Raw genomic sequence first — 23,901 nt, forward strand, 5'->3', positions numbered from 1 at the left:
ACAGGCAGTTGCCAGATGTCATTATTCTACATTCCGCAGCAAAAATTCTACGAACGGCAACACTGGGGTGGGCACGGTGCGCATGTTTTTATGACGTCTGATGTTCCTACTTTAGTCTCTTCAAATTTGAAAACAATTGCTACACGCATTGTGTTTATATTTCAACTTCATTCAGTGGCTAATCAAAAAACGGACAGAACTTGTTTGGTTACCTTGTGATTATACATTTCTTTTTATCTGCTAAGTCTCTTACTACAGAGAGATCGAAAAGTGCACATAAAAAAGAAAACACATCTAAAATATGTAAAATATTGGTTAAACTAAAACTATTAAATGTGAAAATTTATTCAATATGTATGAATCAATATGTACAAATTCAAAAAGGATATTACAACATATGCTCAAAATGGCCACCATCTTCATTAATGCATGCCCGAACTCTTTTTACCATATTTGAGGCTACTTTACGAAGCGTGTTTACACTAATGTTGTTAATCTCCGCTGTAATAGTCATCTTTAGTTCATCTAGGGTGTGGGGCCTATTTCGATAGACCCTTGAAGGTAACTCCACAAAAAAAATCTGGTGATGATAAGTCAGGTGAACGTGGGGGCCGTCCCTTAAGGGCTCCATTCACGACAACGATTTTCAACCCCAACCCAGATTTCAAACATGGTCGGGGTTGGAGTTGTGGTTGGCGGCTTCGCCACTCACTTCAACAACCAATTGTCCAATTTTTCGCAGTTGATCCGCAGTTCTATTGTGATAAGATGTCTGATCTCGACTCTGACGATCTTTGTAATATTGCTGTTTTTTTAGAGGCAGATAGAAAGCGCAAAAAAAAAAATCAAAGTGGTGTAAGTCTTGGCTTCAAAAAAGAAACAAGCTATCCCATAATCAATTATTAGAGGAACTGAGACTAGAGCCTAAAGACTATATGAACCATTTAAGAATGGATGAATCCACATTTTTAGAACTTCTGTCCTTGGTAACACCAATCATAAAAAAAAAAACAGGATACGATGATGAGGAAGGCTGTTACACCTCATGAACGTCTCGTATGTACATTACGATTCCTAGCAACAGGGAGGTCATATGAAAACCTCAAATTTTCCTCCATACAGTTCTTAACGAGCCAATTTTTTTAACTACATCATCACGTGTAACTGCGGAGTTTACTTCCTTAAATTTTGAAACGAGTATTTCATAAGCATTGTTTTTCATTATTTTATTCGAGTATTCGTTACTTTTAACTTTCCATAGGCATGGATGTTGACGGTATATCTCAATAATCTCTCTTACGAAATCTTTACTGTACGCTTCCATTTTATTAGTTAGGCAGCACAGCTATAGCTACAAACGCACGGTACAAAATTTTGGGCACAAGTGATAGATTTGGTTGTCCGCACCCATCCACCACTCCAAGCCCAACACAGACATAAAGCTCCGCCCACAAAATATCAGGAAAATCTGAATGACTCCAACCCCAACCACGACCTGCAAATCGGGGCACAACTATAACTACAAACGCATGGTACGAAATTTTGGGGCACAAGTGATAGATTTGGTTGTCCGCACCCATCCACCACTCCAACCCTAACACAGACATAAAGCTCCGCCCACAAAATATCAGGAAAATCTGAACGACTCCAACCCCAACCACGACCTGCAAATCGGGGTTGCGATGTAGGTTGTTGGAGCCCATCCACGAGAAAATTTGGTCTGGGTTGGGGTTGAAAATCGTTGTCGTGAATGCCCTTTAAGGGCCCCATTCACGACAACGATTTTCAACCCCAACCCAGATTTCCAGCCCCAACCCAGACCAAATTTACTCGTGGATGGGCTCCAACAACCTACATCGCAACCCCGATTTGCAGGTCGTGGTTGAAGTTGGAGTCGTTTAGATTTTCCTGATATTTTGTGGGCGGAGCTTCATGTCTGTGTTGGGGTTGGAGTAGTGGGTGGGTGCGGACAACCAAATCTATCACTTGTGCCCAAATTATCGTACCGTGCACTTGTAGCTGTAGTTGTGCTGCCTAAGTAAAAAATGGAAACGTATAGTAAAGATTTCATAAGCGAGATTATAGAGATATACCATCAACATCCATGCCTATGGAAAGTGAAAAGTAAAGAATACTCAAATAAACTGATGAAAAACAATGCGTATGAAATACTCATTTCCAAATTTGAGGAAGTAAACCCTGCAGCTACGCGTGAAGATGTTGTAAAAAAACTAGGCTCCTTAAGAACTGTATGGAGGAAGGAGTGCAAGTAGAAAGTTCAAAAAGATCTGGGAGTGGAACGGAGGAATCTTATGTACCATCACTTTGGTATTATGAGTTACTATTATTTCTCAAGGACCAAGAAATTCCAAAGAAAGGATCGTCAACTATAGAAGATTCATCTGAGCAAATTGTAAGTATTCTTTAAAAATATTTCAATTTATACTGAAATCCATATGAGAACATAATAGAAACAGTGAAAAATTCACATAAACCTTTCAATAACCTACATAAACCTTTCACCGACCTACATTTACCCCCCCCCTAATTTCGTACTTCCATAATATATTTATGTAAACCTATATATTATTATTATTATTATTATTATTTTTTTTTTTTTTTTTTTTTTTTTTTTTTTTTTTTTTTATAGGATCAGGAGGTTGAGGAAGAGTCTTCAAGTGGGTCCTGCAGGGTATCGACCTCCGTCTGCTCACCAGCTGAAGACTCAAGTTCGAAAAAGAAGAGGACGGCATCGGCAGTGCAAAATAGGGTCTACAATTTACTGGAGAAGCGGCTCGAAACTAACAAAGCTGAAACAATATATGATTTATACGCCCGATCTTGGGCGAAAGAGATGAACAATTTCCCAATTGACACGGCCCATGAAGTGGTGAGGGTGGTCAATGACGTCATGTATAAGGCCAGAATTGGCCAAATTAATGAATATTCTAATGTGCATACTCCTCCTCCTCCATCATGTTATCACATTAGTCAGTATTCTAATGTGGCGACTCCTACTCCTCCTTCATTTTCTCACATTAATCAGTATTCTAATGTAGCGACTCCTACTCCTTCTCCTTCATTTTCTCAGGTAAAAGAGGACCAAGGCTCCATAGCCATATTCTTCGCAAATATCAAGGATTAGTATTTTTTTTTTCTTAAGTATTTTCATACTTAGCAAATTTCAAGGATTAAATGTGGCGACTCCTACTCCTTCTCCTTCATTTTCTCACATTAATCAGTATTGTAATGTAGCGACTCCTATTCCTTCTCCTTCATTTTCTCAGCCACAAGAGGACCAAGGCTCCATAGCCACATTCTTCGCAAATTTCAAGGAATAATATATTTTTTTCTTAAGTATTTTCATACTTAGCAAGTGTCAATGATTTAAATTCTATTTTTTGCTTACGTCTTTTAATATCCTTTGTAATGACTCTATAAATAGCATCACAATTAGTGTATGACCCACTGTTGACAAATATTATTATTATTGTTATCATAGCAATTAGGGCAACACTAATTAGGCCATTTTAGGCCATATAGGCTGGTAACATGTTCAATTTGAAGAAAAAGAATGACTAAAACTCATCTTCAAGGCAGTTATTAAAAAATATATATTACAGGACAAAACTTTCCATTCTTAAAATCTTATTACAAAAGGCAGGATTAAAAGGCTTGAAAAAAAATTAAAGTTGCTATATTTATTTATTGAAAGCATATGCACATTAGCTACATTCTATTTGTTTGCCAAGGAACAGCCCCTTCCCCTAGAAAATAGGACAGAAATTGATTACGCACTTCTTTGGCATCTTGTGAAGAATTTCTTGTATGACCTCTTTGTAACTCAACCATGGTGGCCTCAGGGGGTGTTCTGCCTTGAGATTCGCAATCTAGATCCTCTTGAGGGAGATAAGTACTGCAACATTTGCGTCTTAAGTAGTTATGCAAGACGCAACAAGTTAGGACAACCTTTTCGATGCTCTTAATGTTCAAATTTATTGGCTTTGAAAAGATTTTGAATCGCGAACTCATTATGCCGAAAACATTTTCGATTACTCGTCATGCTCTGGATAATCTGTAGTTGAAAATACGGCGTTCTTGTGTTAGCTCCTTTGCAGCGAAAGGCTTGAGAAAATCTGTCCTCAAAGCGAATGCCTCGTCTCCAATGAAAACATAAGGTAGACTTTTTGAGCTATTAGCTGGAGCACTTGGTTGTGGTAGATTAAGTTTTCCAACAGCAAGCCGTTCACCAAATTTGGTATTTTCTAACACTCCGCCATCAGATACACGACCATTGGTCCCAACATCGCACATCAGAAATTCATAGCTTGCATTTGCAAGGCCTAATAATACGATACTATTAAAGCCTTTATAGTTCCAGTAGAATGAACCAGAACCAGTTGGAGGAATGATTGATATGTGCTTGCCATCTAGGGATCCACAGCAGTTTGCAAAGTTCCATCTATGTTCGAATTCATTGCTAATTGCCTTCCATTCCTCTTCAGTCCTGGGAAGCTGAAAAAAACAATCTATCATTTTTTCGTCCAAAATTACACCAAAAACAGGTTTTTTCAGCATTGAAGGTAGTAAGAGCACATTCGGAGCTACTTAGACTTAAAACAGGCTTTAACCTTTAAGCTAAAATGATTTAATTCATCCAGATTTATCCCAAATCACCGAAAATGGATCCTATAGGCATTTTCCTGATCCTATAAACTTTATTATTCAATAATTTTAAAACATTTTTATTGTTGATAGAAGAATGTAAAACAAGAAACACATAAGGTTGATTTTTGTGATCATGTGCCCATTTTACTATATAAACAAGTCAAAAGAAAACTTTATTTGCAATGCTCTGCTGGATTATTTTGGATATTTTAAGCTATAAAGAAGGTTAGGTTAGGTTGTTAGGTTACACGGAAAGTGCATTCTTGCAAATTGACTTCCAAAGACTCATTTTAGGTACTTAAAGCAAGAAAAAAAATCGTATGTGAGCCAAGGTAATAAATTACCTTCTAATAATCTAGTCAATAACATCGAATATAAATCTTTACCTTTATATAATCCTTCTTAAGAACCTTATAAATTGCATCACAGGTCTCGGGAATTATTCTTCCTAGTGCTTGGGGCGATATGAGTGAAGAAAATTTGAGGTCTTCATATGACCTCCCTGTTGCTAGGAATCGTAATGTACATACGAGACGTTCATGAGGTGTAATAGCCTTCCTCATCATCGTATCCTGTTTTTCTGTGATTGGTGTTACCAAGGACAGAAGTTCTAAAAATGTGGATTCATCCATTCTTAAATAGTTCATATAGTCTTTAGGCTCTAGTCTCAGTTCCTCCAATAATTGATTATGGGATAGCTTGTTTCTTTTTTGAAGCCAAGACTTACACCACTTTGACTTTTTTTTTGCGCTTTCTATCTGCCTCTAAAAAAACAGCAATATTACAAAGATCGGCAGAGTCGAGATCAGACATCTTATCACAATAGAACTGCGGATCAACTGCGAAAAATTGGACAATTGGTTGTTGAAGTGAGTGGCGAAGCCGCCAACCACAACTCCAACCCCGACCATGTTCGAAATCTGGGTTGGGGTTGAAAATCGTTGTCGTGAATGGGGCCCTTTAGAGATGATCTGCTCGCCGAAAAACTCATGTAAAAAATCCATACTTGCTTTGGATGTGTGACATGTAGCCCCGTCTTGCTGCAACCAGCAATAACGCTCACTTTCTTCCAGCAATGCAATAAACTGAGTAATGATGTCATGGTACACATCACTGTTTACTGTAGTTTTGAAGAACAAAGGGCCCACTATTTGACGACGTGATACAGCACACCACACTCCAATTTTCTCACAGTGCAAAGGTTTTTCGTGCAAGGCATGAGGATTTTCGGCAGACCAGATTCTTGTGTTCTGGCTGTTGACATAGCCACTAAGGTGAAAGCACGCCTCATCAGTGAAGAAAAGACGGTCAAGCTCTGCGACTCCATGGTTATCAACAAATGACCGAAACCATCTACAGTACTCTTTACGCTTTATTTTATCTGGTGGCTTCAATTCCTGAACACAGCGAACATGATATGCACGTAAATTTAACTTTTTCATCGCTTTCTGAGTACTTCCATATGAAATCTGAGATTGTGCTGAAAGTCTCCTCAAACTTTTTGAAGGCGAACACTGCATCGCATCTCTAACTTCACCAAGTTTAGCATCAGTCAGAATTTTTGGTCTACCGGTTCTCTTCTTGTCAGCTACAGATCCTGTTTCCCGGAAACGGGCTATTAATCTTGTGATTGTGGAATTTTTAAGAACTTTGACACCTGGATATTTTTCACGAAATTCATTTACAACACGTGCATATGAACGACTAGAAAATAATGTTCAACAATAAAAACTCGCTGCTTTTGGGAAAACGACATGTCTACTGTGCAAACTTCACTATGCTCACAACACCATGTGACTGAACCAATACAAATCACGTGCACGTTTCTTGTTGATACCCCTGTGGCGCCATCTTGCTGTAGTAGATGGAACTAACTCGATTAAATTTCCCTATAGTAACTGTTTTATTTTGATGTGCACGACTTTTCGATCTCTCTGTATATTTTCCTTCTCCCTCATTACTTTAATAACTGTATTTTCAGATTGTTCTTTCATTTGATGTGTCACTATGTTGTTAAATACAATTTTATTGTTTTCTTGGACTTTCTTCCAACCCTGTACTTATTCTGCTATGGACTCTTTATTCTCTCTATTATTCCTCCTTAATTCCTCATTTTCATCTTTTACTTCCTTTAACTGTTTTTACCAGTTCTACTTTTTTAGTTAAGTTTTGGTTTTCCTTCTTTAATTGTTCCAATTTATCAACTCGCTGTGCAATCTGTGTGAGTTGACCTAGCCTACTTTCCCAGTGTTGAGCCATTTTTTCTAGTCTTTCCTCTAGCTTTGCTAATCGGGGGAGGTTGGCACCCCCCCTTCATTAAATCCATTGAAATTATTGTCTTCACTTTCCATTTTGTTGTTCTTATTTATATTTCTAAATCTAATGATTTTACTGAAATTATTCACTTCTCCCACGTCCGCTGAGGATCTCCTGCTGACATTCTTTTTCCCGTCAGATGGCGCACGTGCGGCTCCCTCCTCATTTCCTTCCATTTCCCCTAGTAACCCCCCCCCCTTCTCTTTTTCCATGACCTTCCCACTACACCATGAGCTTTCCCCTTCCCTGTAAATACAAAAAGGTACTTATTCATTGAGATCCATGAAAATTTTCCTTCTTCTTCGGAGCTCCAATCTTCGTCGTGAATCAGTGTGCGTGTGTGTATATATGTATATGTATATATATATGTATATATATATGTATGTATATGTATATTTTCTTGTAGGCAGACGAGGTTGAAGGATATTGAAGATTCATTTTTTATAAGTTTCTTCCGTATACTCTCTATACGATGTACAGTTGACCTATCTTGTTCAGTAAGTTTTTCCAATAATTCGCGAATTGTGGCCGACGTTTCGGAACTTTTGTTCCATCTACAAGGGCGAAGTGTGGTGTCTTGTTGTGTATGCTGCGTATATACGGGACTTGTGGATCATAGGGGTTGTAGTGGGGACTGAGGTTGTTGCCGATTGGCTGAAGCGGGCCAATAAGCGTGTGGAATATTTTATCGCAGGTTACCTCTTTTGGTGATTGAAGCATCGGGGTCCATCGAACTTCTAGGGGTCATTCTTTTGACTGAGGGTAAGGTTTGAAGAGCTTCCACTTGAATATTAAATAATGACTGTTTTATTTGAATATGTAAGGCTTCTAGTATTAGCAACCTACGGGGATCCTGTTCTGTCTATTATTTTGGTGTTCTGATCAAGGTCTTTTCTTGTTAAAGGTCTGTTGTGTATGGAAGTGAAGTGTGATTTAATAGCTCCATTGCTAAGATGACATGTCAAGCGCCTTGTTTGTTTTGTGGTTGTCGTACCAGTATATGAGTGGGACCCACATTTCTCACTATTGTAATTGTATTGGTAAACAATGTGGTCTTCTTGTAGAGGTGTTTTTGTGGTATTGAGTCGATTGCACATAATTAGCTGGACAGTCTTTGTTCTGTAGTATATTATGATTTGGATGTGTTTCGTTGGGTCAATTGGTTGTACATTTTATTTAATGATATCCTTGACAATTTTTTCTGACTTGTATTCCATTGACATGTGGATCTTATAGTATATCTTGATGGAGTTTTTGTTTGCTGTGTTATCGTTTTCATTGTTATACGGTTTGTTAAGATATGGTTGGATTGTATGAGAGACATGTGAGTTGTTGTATCCATTATTGACAAGGACTTGTGTGACTCTATTTCTTGATGGGTTTGAGCCCAGGTGGAACAATGGGAAAGGGCCCTTCTGACATAAGCGCTAATGGTGGACCATACATAGCGCTTAGAACATTCGATGTTCCCGTTCAGGCAGAGTCCGGCATTGGTTGGCTTAGTATATACTGTCAAGATTCCGGCATTTCGGGCGGCGACAAGGACGTCTAGGAAAGAGAGATGTCCGTTATTGTCTTCTTCATACATAAAGTTGAGATTGGAGGCTGTAATGGATCGTCTCCTTAAGTCTTTGAGTTTGTCGGGATCTTTTATCTGTACAAATATATCATCTACATATCTGCAGTATAGAGACGGCCGGTCTGCTGTAAGAACTTCGGTCTTGATAATTCCCATGTAGAAATTAGCGAACAGTACACCTAGAGGGCTGCCCATTGCTACTCTGTCGATTTGTTTGTACATTAGTCCGCTGTGTGAGGTGAAAGGAGCCTCTTTTGTACAGATTACTGAAAGCTCCTTCAGGGTTTCCTTTGGTATGTCAAGTGGTTTGGTTTAAAGTGTTGTGGTACACTCGTTTAAGTATGAAATCTATGTTCTTGTTTATGGGGACATTTGTGAAGAGACTTTCTATGTCTAACGAAGCGATGATTGCATCATGTACGGGAGGGGAGTCACGTCAGATTTCTAGGAAATTGGAGGCTGAGGAGAGGGTGTAGGTGCTTGGGACGTAAGGGGGGAGGAGCTCATTTATATATATGTATGTATATGTGTATATATATGTATATAATGTGTATATATATGTATATAATGTGTATATATATGTATATAATGTATATATGTATATAAATGTATATATATGTAGATATATGTATATGTATGTATGTATATATATTTGTATATGTATATATGCATATGTATATATATGTATATATTTGTGTATGTATGTATATGTATGTATATATGTATATGTATGTACTATATGTATGAGTATATATATATATGTATATGTATGTATATATGTATATGTATGTATGTATATATGTATATGTATGTATGTATATATGTATATGTATGTATATATGTATATGTATGTATGTATATATATATATGTATGTATGTATATATGTATGTATATGTATGTATGTATATGTATATATGTATGTATATATATATGTATGTATATATGTGTATGTATGTATATATCGCTTGTTTGCGAAAACGTCGTCATAACTCAAAATATCGAATTTTTCAGGAGAGGCATTTTAAAGTTTCAAAGCGCTCTCAATATTATAAAAAGCCCTCAAACACCATAGGTGGAACACTTTTTGGAGCATCAAATACGCCTCTAAAGTTTATAGAAGTTGAAACAATCATAATCTTTACTAAGTCTAAAATATTTGACCTATAATATTTTTTGTTTGAAATATGACTTCCTTCATGAAAATGTACTAGACCACTCATGTACTATTTTGTTTTGTTTCATTATTACAAGGAAAATAACTGCAAATATGTTAGTTATGTATTCTTTACTTATGACTGGCATGACTTATGTTATTACATAAATTTCTTCCTTTAAAAACGAAAGATATTTCCTAATAAAAGAAAGATATACCTACTTCAATACAAAAAATATGTAAAATAAACTTCCATTAATCATTCCTTTCTAATATGCCTAAGGAATTAGCATAGCTACATAATATTTCCTTTCCAATATACCTAAGAAATAAGCATAAAATGAAACTGTAATACCTTGAATAATTGGCAAACAAACTAGTAAATAATACATAATCTTTCCTTTCCAATATACCTAAGAAATAAGCATAAAACAAAATGTTAATACCATGAATAATTGGCATACAAACTAGTATTTGAAGTCATTCCATTTTGACTATTTCCTTCACAATTCTTCATAAAACTTTTGGTAGCATCGTGGAATCAGATTTTTATTACAGAGGTCCATCAAGTCTTTTTTCTTGTTAGCAGGCAATGTAAGTTGGCTGTTGTAACATGGTAATATCTCATTAATGGCAGTGGCTTTCTTTGCATTCCTCAAAATTTTGAATTCCGTGTAGTCTGAATCATAGGAGTGTTTGCAAAAAACTGACAATGGCGACTGTTTTTCCACTTTAATAACCTTGACATCTGAGAGCTTAAGATCCTTGCAATTGAGAGGTCCCATTTCAGTAGCTAGAGACTTGATGTTTAGGAAATCTTTGTAACAAAGTTTTTACTATGAATGGTTGTCCTTTCTTCCTGGCAGTTCGAATTGCTGTGACAAAAGTCTGCGGAACATAAATGGGTCCACTTTTCAGAATTCTCTTCACTTCTCTTTCAATTAATGAATGTGCCGAGTCTCCTTCATTCTGGGTATGGCCTTTGATTAGAAACTTGTGCATTATTGAAGTGATATTTGGTAAGTTGTTGACTGCATAAAGGTAAAGTGCAAGTATGAACTTATTCTTTTGCTGACCTGAACAGTTATCTGAGTAAAAAACTATGTTAGTGTCTTCTGCATCACACATGGTATTAATGTAATGAAGAACACAGGTGCCAATTTCGTTTACTCCACGTTGACCATTAGTTTCGTCCCAAACATAGCAGGAACACGCATTTGTTTAAGTATTGTATATTGTGAAATTTAGAACATTCAACTTTGACTTATAATAAAAAACTGAAATATCACCTTTTGGTAGTTGCAATGTAGCCTGCAGGTCATAAACAGCAACGACTGCATCATTCTCAGTTTTATCTCTATGTTTTTCATTTCTTGCCATTTCTTTTTCTTTGTGGTGATTTTCATAGCTTTCCTTCAGGCGTTCTTTCTCTTCATTCTCTGCATTATCATATGATGAACAAACATTGCATTGATCCTTTTTTGGCACAAAAAAAATGAAATATTATACTCCATTGTGAAAATGCGATAGAACAGTGTGTAATTGGCATATGGTACCTTTTGTTCTTTTGACTTCTCAACATAATCGCGATGAATATCTGCAATTGTTTTCGAACCGCATATGAATGTCCTACTTGACATAGCTCTTGTGTAATGACTCTCAATCCGAGGGATAGAATCAATATGTGCCTTGACGCCTTCCTTGATTTCAGGATCAACACTTGCATGATTACCATGTTTGCCTCGCTTATCAGGTTCCATAAAAACATCTGCAACTTTCTTTTGCTTTGCTAAAACAGTTCTAATTGGCCTGTCATTGATACCGAGTGTGTTCCTGAAAAAAAGTTTGCAAACACGAATTTCTTTCTGGCCAACCATGAAGTGAAAAGAACTGTTAAAATTCCTAGGTTGACGTTTGCCTCCCTCACGAATGTATCTGTACTTCGGTTGAACAGGTTTAGTGCAGTTTGAAATGAACCACTGTTGAGTAATATTTCCTAATGCCCAATAAGAGTCAAACAGTTTTTGCCGTTCTCTGCCATTTATCTGTTGTGAACATTTAAGCCGACATTTATTTCCACATGGCGATTTCATTTTTCTTTCAGGTACTATATTCTTATTCTTGTTTTCATAAGCCTTTCCAGAGTTCCTTGATTTTTTTCTTTGATTTCTCTTCCATTGACTAGAGTTCTGTTTATGCTTATGTCCCTTTTGCGGACTAACTACTACAGGAGTTTCAGCAGCATCTTCCTTCTCTATAAGTTCAAAACTCTCTTCCTCCTCTGTGCTTGGAATATAGTCCTTATCTTTCACAGAATCATCAGTGTCAATATCTTGATTATCTAGTTCAGGGTCACTGCTAGAAGATGAATCGCTGCTAGAAGACGAGTCACTACTAGAAGAATTACTGTTATTTGAACCAGAGCCTGTACCAGTCTTGTAAGATTGCTTGCAAATAATGCTTGGAGTTGATGGGTTAGCATCACAAGGAGTAACACTTGATGGGAACAGATGGCCAGCATTGATTTCAGGCTCGACATCACATCCTACAGATAACAAACATACAATAAATGTAAATTAAAAAGAAACAAATTAGATTGATTCAAATTATATTGAAATACAACTATACTTCGTTGGCTTGAAATGAAGATTATGATAATATTCACCTGTGCTAGTTTCCTCAGGGCTTTCCTCACTGTTTTTCAATAGCATCCAAAATCTTTGTTTTTTCTTAATCTTTGCCCACAGCTTTCTATTCATTGGCAAATTATGATTTGTTCTCTTCCTTAATTCCCCACTGTTTTTAAGTTCTCTCCTTGGAATACATTTGTCTATTGACTCTTGTAGTTTACTTTTAAATTGCACCACATGTCCTCGATATCATCGGTATCCAAATACTCATCCCAATTAATATTCAACATTCCATTTAGCTTGCAATAATCCGCCTTTTCAAAAAGATACACAAGTCCCTTACAATTTTTTACCTGTGGTTCCATGTTGCATCTGAAAATTACACATCCATGATCACTCCTACCAAGTGGATTTCTTATTTCAATATCCTCCACGATCATGTTGTCATCAGTAATTATCAAGTCAAGTATGTTGCCTGCATCTGAACCTCTGAATCTAGTAATTCCGGCGACATGTTGTACAGGTTGACATTCAAAAATCCGGCAACCTCGGGACCTGAGGACTGCCGGATTTTTGAAGTTAATAATTTTGTATGGTGTACCCCGTATATATCTAAAGAAAATTATCACCTGTACAGTCCTTTAATGGGAAAAATAAACACTAAGTGAAAAGTAAATGAAATTTTATTATTCACGAACTAAATAAAACACAGTAAAGATAGTTATACAGAATTTTAATTCAATTTTAATAAAACATAAAACTGATCCACCGAAGAATTTTAATTAAAGTAAATAAAATACTCCGTACTGTACTTCTTAGGAAAGAAGCTAAATAGCAGATGGGCTTTTTACACATAATGTCGTATGTTTCACAAATGGTCCACACAGACACATTGTTACCAAGTTTTTTTATATTTCCACTTCCTCTGCGATCGATAACGCATGATGTTTGCGTTTTATGCCACATTTCTTCTTTGTTGATTCCATATTGGGGCTATACAACAACAAATAAATGTTATAATGAGGAGAATAATGAGAAAAATGAGCAGGATTACTTGTTAGCAGGTGGAAGCATGAACCAACAGCTGATTCTGGCGTAAGCGGCAGCTCCAGAAAACAGTGACGCACCAACGCGGGAAATATGAAAATCAAAATGCGCTCCCGAAATCTGTCCCGGATTTATGGTTGCCGGATTTTTTAATGTCAACCTGTATAAAGTAGCAATCTCGCATTTTCTCAATAAACCTTAGACTTAGGTCATCATCACCAGTTTTGCAGGTCATGTTCTTCCACTCTATATTTGGTAAATTAAGATCTCCCACTATTACTTTATGTTTGATGTTGTAGTCTGCTATTTCTTGCATCAGTGACATAATTTTCCCATTGTTTTCTGCCTCACTATTCAAACTTCGATATATAGACACAATTAACACATCCCCTACACCCGTTTTTCCTTTAATTTTTGCTGCAATATATTCAAAAGCTTCCTCCTTGAATTCCACAATGTCATACTGAACACCTTTTTCTATGTACAGCAACATTCCCCTACCAACCTCCGCCTTTGCCAAATTTTTGCCAAATATTTCATACCCCTCTATAGCAGGGGTTCTCAAACTTTTTTCAACCAAGGACCACTTTTATTACAGAAAACAAGCTGAGGACCCCCTCACATGTGTTCCCCCCAGGATATATATATATATATATTATATATATATATATATATATATATATATATAATGTACGCACTGTTTCGTAATATCAACAGTCATGGAAAGCTGTAAATAAATACTTTAACTGAGAATTAAGTGTAACTCCATCTTTAATTGGCAATTCTGATAATATCAAAACATAAGACAATAATTCAAATGTGTAATCCAAAGATAAGTGTTCAAATACAGCCATGAAATTCCCTTGAATAACATTTCCAGAAATTCCCTCTCCCTCTTTCTCACCAATATAAGATGTCTTTTGTTCACATTATTAATGTGAAGGATGGGCCTGCCTCCCAGTGCACAACTTCTCTATCCAGGGATGGATGGATGAGAGGCATACTCTTAGGTCATCTTCCACATGCATCCGAGCCCTGTACTTGGTTTTCATGGCTGTCAGAGCTGAGAAAGATGCCTCGCAGAGATAAGTAGTGGGAAATGGAAGCAAAACCTTCGAAGCTGCAGCAAAGAGTTCAGGATATTCCTCTTTGATAGAAGCCCAAAAGTCTGTATGTGCACATTGACGGAATCGGATCCTCTGGCTCCCATCGCATGACAGCTCCAACAGTTCTTCCTCTGCCTTTGCACTGAGACCACGTGCTGATGAACTGGCAACAAAAGGATCCCAAACCCAATCCCAGGCATCGGTGTCGATATCAGTGAAGTAGGAATTGAAATGTTCACTCAGTGCGGTAAGATGACCGTAGATCTGATTTCTTACCAACTCAACTGATAGTTTGTTTGTGTCCAAAAACTCTGTGAGTTGTGGGAACATGTCTGTGATCCCATTCAAGACTCGCATTCTCCAGATCTCGGTTTTCCCCCTAAAGTCCTTGATTTTATCGCTGACCTCCAAGACAGAGGCATAGCCACCTTGCATGGATAAATTGAGCTCGTTCATTATATTGAACACGTCGGCAAGATAGGCAAGCTGGGCTACCCACCTTGGGTCAGAAAGAAGCATTGCAGTGGGGGGCTTGGCATCTTTCAGAAAGTCACACAGCTCGGAACGCAGTTGTTGTTGTTGTTGTCGTTCCCTAGACTGTCTGTCCGAGCAGTCCCGTCTCCCCAAGGAAGGCCACAGCCGAAACTGGGTTTTCCCACAAATCCTTTATAGAGTGTATGTTGTGTTGTTTGCGTGCATGATTGTGTATGTTCCCCTGGCCATCGGAACGCAGTTCAAACACCCGCTGTAAAACTTTCCCACGGGAGAGCCATCGTACCTCAGAGTGGAACAGTAGTGTGTCATGTCCTGCACCCATTTCATTGCAGAGCTGAGAAAACAACCGAGACTGTAGTGGCCTTGACTTCACATAGTTAACTACGTCATGCACAACAGTGCTAAGAACAGAGTGTAAGTCAGGTGCCATGTCTTTCGAGGCAAGAGCCTCCCTATGCAGCATACAGTGTGTGGCTACGATCTGTGGATTCATCCTCTTTATCCTTGCAACCACCCCACTCTTGCAGCCAGTCATAGCAGCTGCGCCATCGGTGCAGACAGCAACGCAGTTTTCCCAATTCAGCTTTGTTTCTGTCATGAAATTGTCAAGTATATTGAATATTTGCTCACCTGTTGTTCGTCCAGGTACCATTTTACAAAACAAAAAATCCTCAACAAAGTGTCCATTCCATGGATAACGAACGAACACAATGAGCTGGAGGCAATTCAACACGTCAGTGGACTCGTCGAGTTGAATTGAGAAAGGGCACGTTTGCAATCTTGTCACAAGTTGCGATTTTATGTCACAGGACATATCTTCAATCCTTCTTCTCACTGTATCATTTGAAAGTGGTATACATTTGAGAGTATTTGCGGCCGCTTTTCCGATCATCACCTCGCAAATCTCTACCGCTGCGGGGAGCACCAGTTCCTCCCCGATTGTGTGGGGTTTCTTGCTTCTGGCTATCCTCTGCGCTGTCAGGTAGGAGGCTCGCTGTGCCTTTTGAGGACTGGTGGTGAATCCTGTCATCGTAGTTTGTTGTTGGTGGTACACCTCTCTCTTGCGCTCAAAAAAGGACTTGCTTTTCTGAGCACAATCCGGATGTTTCGTTTCAAGGTGTCTCCTCAGTTTAGAAGGCTTCATAGCATCGTTAGAAAGCACCTGCAGGCAGATTACGCACTTTGGTTTCCCGTCCTTGTTTTCGATGAAGCCGAATTTAATATAGCTATCGTCATATTTCCTCACTTTTCCTGATGATTTCGATGGTTCGCCGAGTTCACTCGTAACGCTGGATGCCGGTCGTTTTACAAACTTGTCCATGATGACACCGACCAAAGGTACACCAGGCTGCTGTCACTATGAATCACTGTTGATACTACCATGCACATGCACAGCTATCTCCTACTCACGCATCTGAAAGGATATAGATATAGTACTGTTAAATATAGATATACCCCTAGTTCTCACAAAAGGGGGACATACACAAACAAAATAATAGTTAATAAAAACATAATTACATAAATAATCTATACACAAAGATAATAAAAATGCCTTTTTTACCCGACAACTCATGATACACTCCAGACGACCACTGGATGTACACTGCCAGTGGTTGACATTCCATCAGTGTTGCCAGATGGCTGTCACGGAAATCGGCTGCATCCACCGATAAATTCGTTAAATTTTGCGGACCCCCTGTCAAAGTGCCGCGGACCCCACTTTGAGAACCCCTGCTCTAGAGAACTACAAAGACGAGAAGACTTGACGTCGAGTAGCCCGCGACTGAAATAATCAAGACTTGTGATTGTCGTGGCAGTGGGTAGTCTTCGCAGGACGTCTTCTGATCAAGTTCTAATTTGCCTTTTTTTTTTTTTATCTTTAAGGCTATCGACCTATAATGAGGTCATTAAGCCTGGTGTGAACCTGCGATCCTTTTTATTCTACCATTATAATTTCCACAATAGTTTTGTAGTGCGCAAATAAAATACTACTTTGTCAATAAGTAAACGGTCGTCAGTCAAAAGATTTGTAGTGCTTAGCTGATTTTTTTTAAGTTTGCAGTGTTGTATAAGCGCTTGGCGCTGTGCGTTGTATCTTGAGCAGTGTATGAGTATGTGTCTTATGGATAGTATAGTGTTGCAGGTTTTGCATTGAGGAGGAAATACGCCGTTAGTGTATGGGTTTAGGTGGGTGAGGCGGGTCGAGTTCATCCTCAGTCTTGCTATGGCGATTTCCTCCTGTCTGTTGTTTCTGTATGATGTCGACCAATCTGTTATGTGTTCCTTTTGTTTGTGCGAGATTTTAAGGTTGTTCCACTGGAGTTGCCAGTGGGTGTGTAATTGTTTCTTTAGTATGGAATTGAAGGTTCCTGTGTCCAGGGGTATGTCTGTAATGGAGTCTTTTTCTAAGGCAGATTTGGCTAAGGTGTCCGCTATCTCATTCCCGAAGATCCCAATGTGGCTGGGAACCCAAGAGAGAATAATGGACTTGTTGGTCGTCGACAATGTGCTAATGATTTTGCCCAGGAGAAAATTTTCCATATGGTTATCTATCTTAATTGCTTGAAGTGCGCTCAAAGAGTCTGTGAATATGACGAAGTTACTATGTGTGTCAGATTGAGCATTTTCTATGGCTTTGTATATGCCGAATAGTTCGGCGATATATATGCTCGTATGGTCCGGCAATCTGTACATCATCCGGGTTTTGGTGCTGTATAACCCTGTCCCAGTTTTGTGGCCGCACTTGGAGCCATCCGTGTACAGTGCCCTGTGGTCATTGTACTTGTTAATAATTTGTAGGGTCTTCTGTCGTACTTCTTCTATTGAAGACGATTTCTTCCTGAGGTCCTGGTTGGTATTGACATTCAGGGCGATGCTTTTCCACGACGGTGGGTACGTATGTTCCATCTTTTCTATTGACCACAGTGGCACTGAATACTGCTCGCACAAGAATCGGATCCTGATGGAAAGGGGATTTAGGCTGGAGTTGGTGAAGTGTTCGTGCTGGTTTACCGTTTGCTTGCAGGGATGTTGTTGGTTGCGAAGCACTTTGGCGGCGTATCGGAGTGTGAGGTGCTCGCGCCTGTAGTGGAGGGGGGGTACATTTGCTTCAACCTCCAGCCTTTCGATTCTTGTGCAGCTTAATGCTCCAAGTGCTATTCTTAGGCATTTGTTTTGGATGATGTTCAGGGGTTGTAACGTGGTTGGTGTTGCCGAACCATAAATCTGACACCCATAGTCTAATTTAGATCTAATTAGGGACTTATAAATCATTAGCAGGGATTTCCTATCTGCTCCCCAATTTGTGCCCGTTAGTTTACGTAGCAAATTAATTCTCTTGTTGCATGCATCAACTAGATATTTTACATGGGCCTTCCAGTTTAGCCTGGAGTCCAGTTTCAGGCCAAGGAAAAAGGTTGAATTTTGTACTGGAATGGGATTACCATGTAATTGCAGATTTATTTCTGCCTGGGTTCTGTGTGAAAATACAACTGCTGTTGACTTTAATTCCGAAAACTTAAATCCCCATTTGTCAGACCAGTCTTGGAGCGAGTCCAGGGCCAGTTGTACGCGAGAGCCGGAAAACTTGGCGTTCGGTGAGGAATGCCAGATTCCGACGTCGTCAGCGTATAATGAGTATTTAAGGTTCCGAGATGGAGCGGGTAGAATATCGTTTATGAGCAACATAGATAAAGTGGGACTTAACACACTTCCCTGTGGTACGCCATTTTCTTGTGTGCGTACTGTTGAATAATAGTTTTGATTTTTAACCGAAAAAGTTCGTTCTTTTAAATTTTTTTGAATGAAAATAGGGAGATTCCCTCTAAGGCCAAGTGCATAGAGTTTTTCGAGGATACCACGTCGCCATGACATGTACGCTCTTTCTAAATCTAAAAAACAAGCAACAAGGTATTCTTTCCTCTCGAAAGAGAGGATGTCTTGTTCTAAGTTGACCAAATGGTCAAGCCTACTTCTATTTTTCCTGAAACCACATTGGGCAGGAACTATTAAATTTTGGGACTCTAGAATGAATTTTAATCTGTTATTGGCCATACGTTCTAATACTTTTCATAAGCAGTTGTTAAGTGCTATAGGGCGTTTTGGGTCCTTCCCCTTTTTGAGAATAGGTATGACGTGGGCATGTCTCCATGTTTTTGGGAATTCTTGACTAATCCAAATTACGTCGTATATTTCTAGTAATTTTTTCAGTGAAATTGAATTCAAATGTTGCAGCATCTCATACCTAATCCCATCTGGGCCAGCAGAGGTTCCTCTACACGAGCTTAAGGCTTGTTCAAGCTCGTGTAGTTGGAAGGGGGTGTTATAGTAATGGTGTGTCTGTGTATGGAAGATCAGTGGTTCTGCTTCCCGTCTTTGTTTGTGTTATAAAAAGGTTGGAGAATAGTTATTCGTGTTGCTTGTTTGCGTGAACGTGTCTGCGATTGTGTTTGCGATGTCCATGGGAGCATCTACAAACGTGTTTCCAATGGTCAGGGTCTTGATGTTAGGGGTATATTTGCCGTCGATTTTTCGAACGGCTGACCAGATTTGTGTTAGAGGAGTGTTTGCGTTTATTGTGGAGATGTAATCACACCAAGACTTTCATTTGGCCTGTTTGATGGTTCTACGGGCCTCTGCTTGCATCTTTTTAAAAGTAATAAAGTTCGGTGCAATGGGGTTATTTTTAAAAGTTCGGTAGGCCCTATTCCGCTTTCAAAGTGCTTTTCTGCAGTCTGATGTCCACCAAGGAACTCTATGCTTATGAAATACCGAGGTTTTTGGTATATGCTTAAGAGCTAAATTCAAAATGGAGTTTGATCAATTTGATATCTTGTTATCCATATTATCCCCTGTGATGTTGATGTTGGTGGTTGTGCGATACATTTCCCAGTTGGCTTTTTTGATGTTAAATTTGGGAGAGGGAGGGGGTGGGTTGTCTCCGTAGGCTGGAGTAGGCGTAGCATGGTCACCCCCTATTTTTAGGATTACTGGGAAATGATCGCTAAGCATGGTGTCGTCATGCGTGCTCCATTGGAGAATGTCAGACAACGCAGGAGATGATATGGATAAATCGATGCATGAAAAGGAACCCCTAGTATTGTCTACACGAGTGGGGCTGCCAGTATTTAGGACCAGGTTGTTGTTATTGAGCACCTCGTCCAACTGCTCCCCTCGAGGAGACGTGTGGTTGCTACCCCACCTGTGATGGTGGGAGTTGAAATCTCCCACTATCAGTTTGTGGTGGGGTAGTTGTCTAATCAACTCGTTCATCTCCACTAGTGGGAATTGAGGGTCGGGAGCTAGGTAGATGGAGCAGATGTTGTCTAGTTTGTTTTGTAGTTTTGTTTTGATTGCGACTGCCTCCAAGTTAGTAGATAGTGGTAATTCCACTTGGGGAAGGCAGTCGCTGACTGCAACTGCGACCCCTCTTCCAGGCGCTAACCTGTCCTTCCTATATATGGTAAAGTTTTTGAGTGAAAACTCTATACTGGGCTTAAGGAGTGTTTCCTGTAGACATATTACTGAGGGGTTGTTTAGGGAGTTAAAAGTTACAAGGTCATTTACTTTACTTCTAACACCTCGGCAATTCCACTGTTTTTTTTATTTATTTATTTATTTTTTTTTTTTATTATCTGCTTCGGTTTCTTCCTTTCTTGGCCTTAGTGGGAGAGGTGTGTTTAGCCCCGGATTTTCGTTCTGGGGTATAAATGGGACTTAAAAGTCGCTTATTGGAAACAGAGGTTTCCATGTGGACATCCTCTTCCGTACGTGTAAGCACACGTTTGGGAAGCTCTGGGATGGCCGGGGAAGGAAGGTGCGAGTGAGTTTGCTTGGTAGTTGGGCGTTGATCTTTTTCCTTGTTGGAGTGTTTGCTCTCTGTTCGTGTTTCAATGGTTCTAAAAGTTTTCTTTACTCCCGAAGCATAGGAAGTTGCTCCGGAGGTACTAGTTGGGGTAACTAGTCTTTCCATCACACGCTTCCTTGCTTCATAAAAGGATATGCCACAATTTGCTTTTTCGGTACCATTTTTTTTTTTTTCTATCTTGAAAGTAGGACAGTCTCGAGAGGTGGATGCATGGTTGTTATTGGAGGGACAGTTAACACATTGAAACACGTTAGTAGAGCAAGCATCTGTAGGATGTTCGCCTGCACACTTACCGCATACGACTGATTGTTTGCTGCAGAATTTGGCAAGGTGACCATATTTGAAACATTTGTTGCAGCGTAATGGGTTAGGGACATATGGTCGTGTTGGGACATGAATGTATCCAATTTTGACGTGGTCAGGGAGGGTTGTTGAGTTGAAAGTGAGAATTATGAGGGGCGTGTTCACTCGCATGTTCCTTTCTCGGTCCATTCGCGTTATAAATTTGACATTAATATTCCTTCAGATTTCATCTCATCGAGGATGTCACATTCTTCCATGGTCATCAAATCTCTGAAGTGGATTACTCCTCTGCAGGAGTTGAGTGACCTAGGGAGGGATGCAACAACATCGAAGGAATGAAACTTCCTAGCCTTAAGAAGATCGTGTGTAGCTCTCCCAGAGTTGGTGGTAACTTGGAGGTCTCCACTTCTAAGTTTTTTAACTTTGCTAATATCATTGGTAAATTGTGAAAGACATTTTTTAAGCATAAATGGGTTGAGGTCAGCTAATCAGGTCTGGTCAGAATGAAGAAACACGTGTCTAGCCTTGTCCGGGTCGATATTGGGGTCGTCAGGGGAGGTCTTCCTAGTTGGCAGGGATGGAGTTGAGGACTCCATCCTGCACGTCGGGGTCAGGGGGACGAGCCCCCTGTTACACAAAAATAAAATGTGCTCAGCAGAGCCAAAGGAAATAATAAGTGCTGGGAAATGCCCAGAAGTGGGTGGCAGTGTTAACTGCCAAGGCAAAGCTATCCAACGTTAAGTTGGATTACGATCACAAGTCAACTCTAGAGAGTAGCTCTAGCGAGATTGACTGTTCTCGTGTGAGTATCGTCTGTCTGCTGCCAAGGGCTGCCGACTTCTGATGAAATTTGCCGTTGGGAGAGGAGGGGTATATAGACCCCCAAAACTGCTGACGTGGCCGCTCCGCGCAGGCGCAGTTTTCTCGTGCTTAGAAGCTCGAGGCGGACTCGCTCGTTTAATTGGTGCACAAACAAGCCGATTCGCCGAGGTGGGGAGCCGAACGACTGTCAATGCAGCCACGATGAAATGAGTTGTAGCCGGGGGAAGGGGGATGGGCCCACCCCCGGGACAAGAAATTACTAGTAGATTAAAAAGCACATTAATATGGGAACTTACAAGAGGATGAAAGTAAAGTAAAACCTAGCCATGAATTAAGATCTACTTAAGAGGTCAGCACCTAAATTGTCCTTTCCAGCAATGTGGACAACTCTATAAATTTATATGCCTGAAGGGCCAAAGCCCAACGAAGGAGCAGGTTATTCTTTCCTTTGAAAGTAGCTAAATACAAAAGAGGTTTGTGATCAACTTTTCACACGAACTCTTTGCCACGGAGATATTAATGAAACCTGGAGATGGAGAAAACGACCGCAAGGCCTTCACGCTCGGTGGTGGAGTATCTCTTCTCACGATCCAGAAGTTTCCTTCTGGCATATGCGACGGGGTGTGGACATTCATTGTGATACTGGAGCAGGACAGCCCCCGGACCATAAAGAGAGGCATCGGTCCTAAGGACGAAGGTCACATTAGGATCGGGCAAACACAAGATAGGTTGTGAAGATATGGCAGCCTTCAAATGGCAGAAACGGTCCAAGAGGTCTTCGGTCCAAGGGAGAGGTTCCGGGCTAGTCTTCCTTAGTAAATCAGATAAGGGTCCGGTGTAGTCGGAGGCCTGAGGAATAAACAACTTATAAAATGAGATTAGACCAAGGAAGGTCCTAAGTAACTTCTTACTGGTTGGTGGAAGCATGCGGGTTATAGCCTCAATCTTGTTATGTTGAAGTCTTAAAGAGGTTCCGTCCAAAATGAAACCAAGGTATTGGATGGAAGAAACTCCAAATCTACACTTCGAAGGCATGACCGTCAGATGGTGGTCCCGTAGACTTTCGAAGACGCGATGCAGAGCTTCTAGGTGTCCATCCCAGCTTTTAGAAAAAATGAAGATGTCAAAATAAAAACACACACTTGGTAAATCAGCTAATACCAGTCTCATCAGGCGGATGTAAGTAGCACCTGCCGTTACCAGACCAAAGGGCATTCGGCAGAATTCCATCAAACTTAGATGAGTGGGAAAAGACGTTAGAGCTTTGGCTTTGTCAGAAAGAGGTACTTGGTAATATGCCTTGCAGAGGTCCAGTTCACCAAAGTACCTAGCGCCAGAGAATTTGTATAAATCTTCTTCCATGCTGCAGGTAGGTTCAGCATGGAATACTGTGATAGAGTTTAGTTGGCGATAGTCGATGGCCATCCTATAGGATCCATCAGTTTTTCTTACCATGACAACAGGCGAAGAATGAGGAGAGGAGGATTGTTGGATAATCCCTTGCCGGAAGAGGGTCTCGACCTCCTTCTCGAAGACAGGTCTAAGGTGGATAGGCACTGGATACACTTTGGCCTGTACTGTCTGTAGTGGTAAGTTGTATGTCATGCGTTAGAGTGGAGGTACATCCGGGCTCGTCAGAGAAAACATCTTTATACTCACCCATAAGATTCTGAAGTTGGGCTAGCTGATCCGGGTTGAGTTGTCCCACTTCGGGTTTATCAGTAGAAGGGGAGAGAGTTATGCCATCAGGTGTCAAAGGCAGCTGTGAAAGAAGATCACAAGGATCTTCATCGATGACGGATACCTTCTCGTTTTCTGGGGCGGAAAGTTCTTCTATGGCGGAAATCTCATCCATCAGTTCAAACTGCTGCACCTGGTCCCTGCGGTGATATCTTTTTAAAATGTTTGCATGGTA

The 23,901-nt window shown here is 39.8% G+C and overlaps 1 protein-coding gene across 1 annotated transcript; it reads right to left on the reverse strand.

The window, feature by feature from the left end:
* Window positions 1-14,095: 14,095 nt before the first annotated feature.
* Window positions 14,096-17,111, reverse strand: LOC143023960 (zinc finger BED domain-containing protein 5-like). Its single transcript, XM_076182630.1, has 2 exons — window positions 15,241-17,111; window positions 14,096-14,999 (listed from the first exon to the last, which is right to left on the reverse strand). Exons 1-2 carry the CDS (start codon window positions 16,314-16,316, stop codon window positions 14,327-14,329), a joined length of 1,749 nt encoding a protein of 582 aa, XP_076038745.1. The 5' UTR covers window positions 16,317-17,111; the 3' UTR covers window positions 14,096-14,326.
* Between the last annotated feature and the right edge of the window lie 6,790 nt (window positions 17,112-23,901).

This window comes from Oratosquilla oratoria, unplaced genomic scaffold (assembly GCF_046742065.1).
Source record: "Oratosquilla oratoria isolate Oo_2021 unplaced genomic scaffold, ASM4674206v1 SCAFFOLD73, whole genome shotgun sequence".
Lineage (NCBI taxonomy): Eukaryota > Metazoa > Arthropoda > Malacostraca > Stomatopoda > Squillidae > Oratosquilla > Oratosquilla oratoria.

What these genes read in the sequence shown, in the direction of transcription:
- LOC143023960 (XM_076182630.1), bottom strand. Translation starts at nt 16,316, where the DNA reads ATGGACAAGTTTGTAAAACGACCGGCATCCAGCGTTACGAGTGAACTC. An exon ending in GGGAAAGTTTTACAGCGGGT is followed by an intron (nt 15,000 to 15,240) that starts GTTTGAACTGCG and finishes TTCTGACCCAAG; the next exon opens with GTGGGTAGCCCAGCTTGCCT.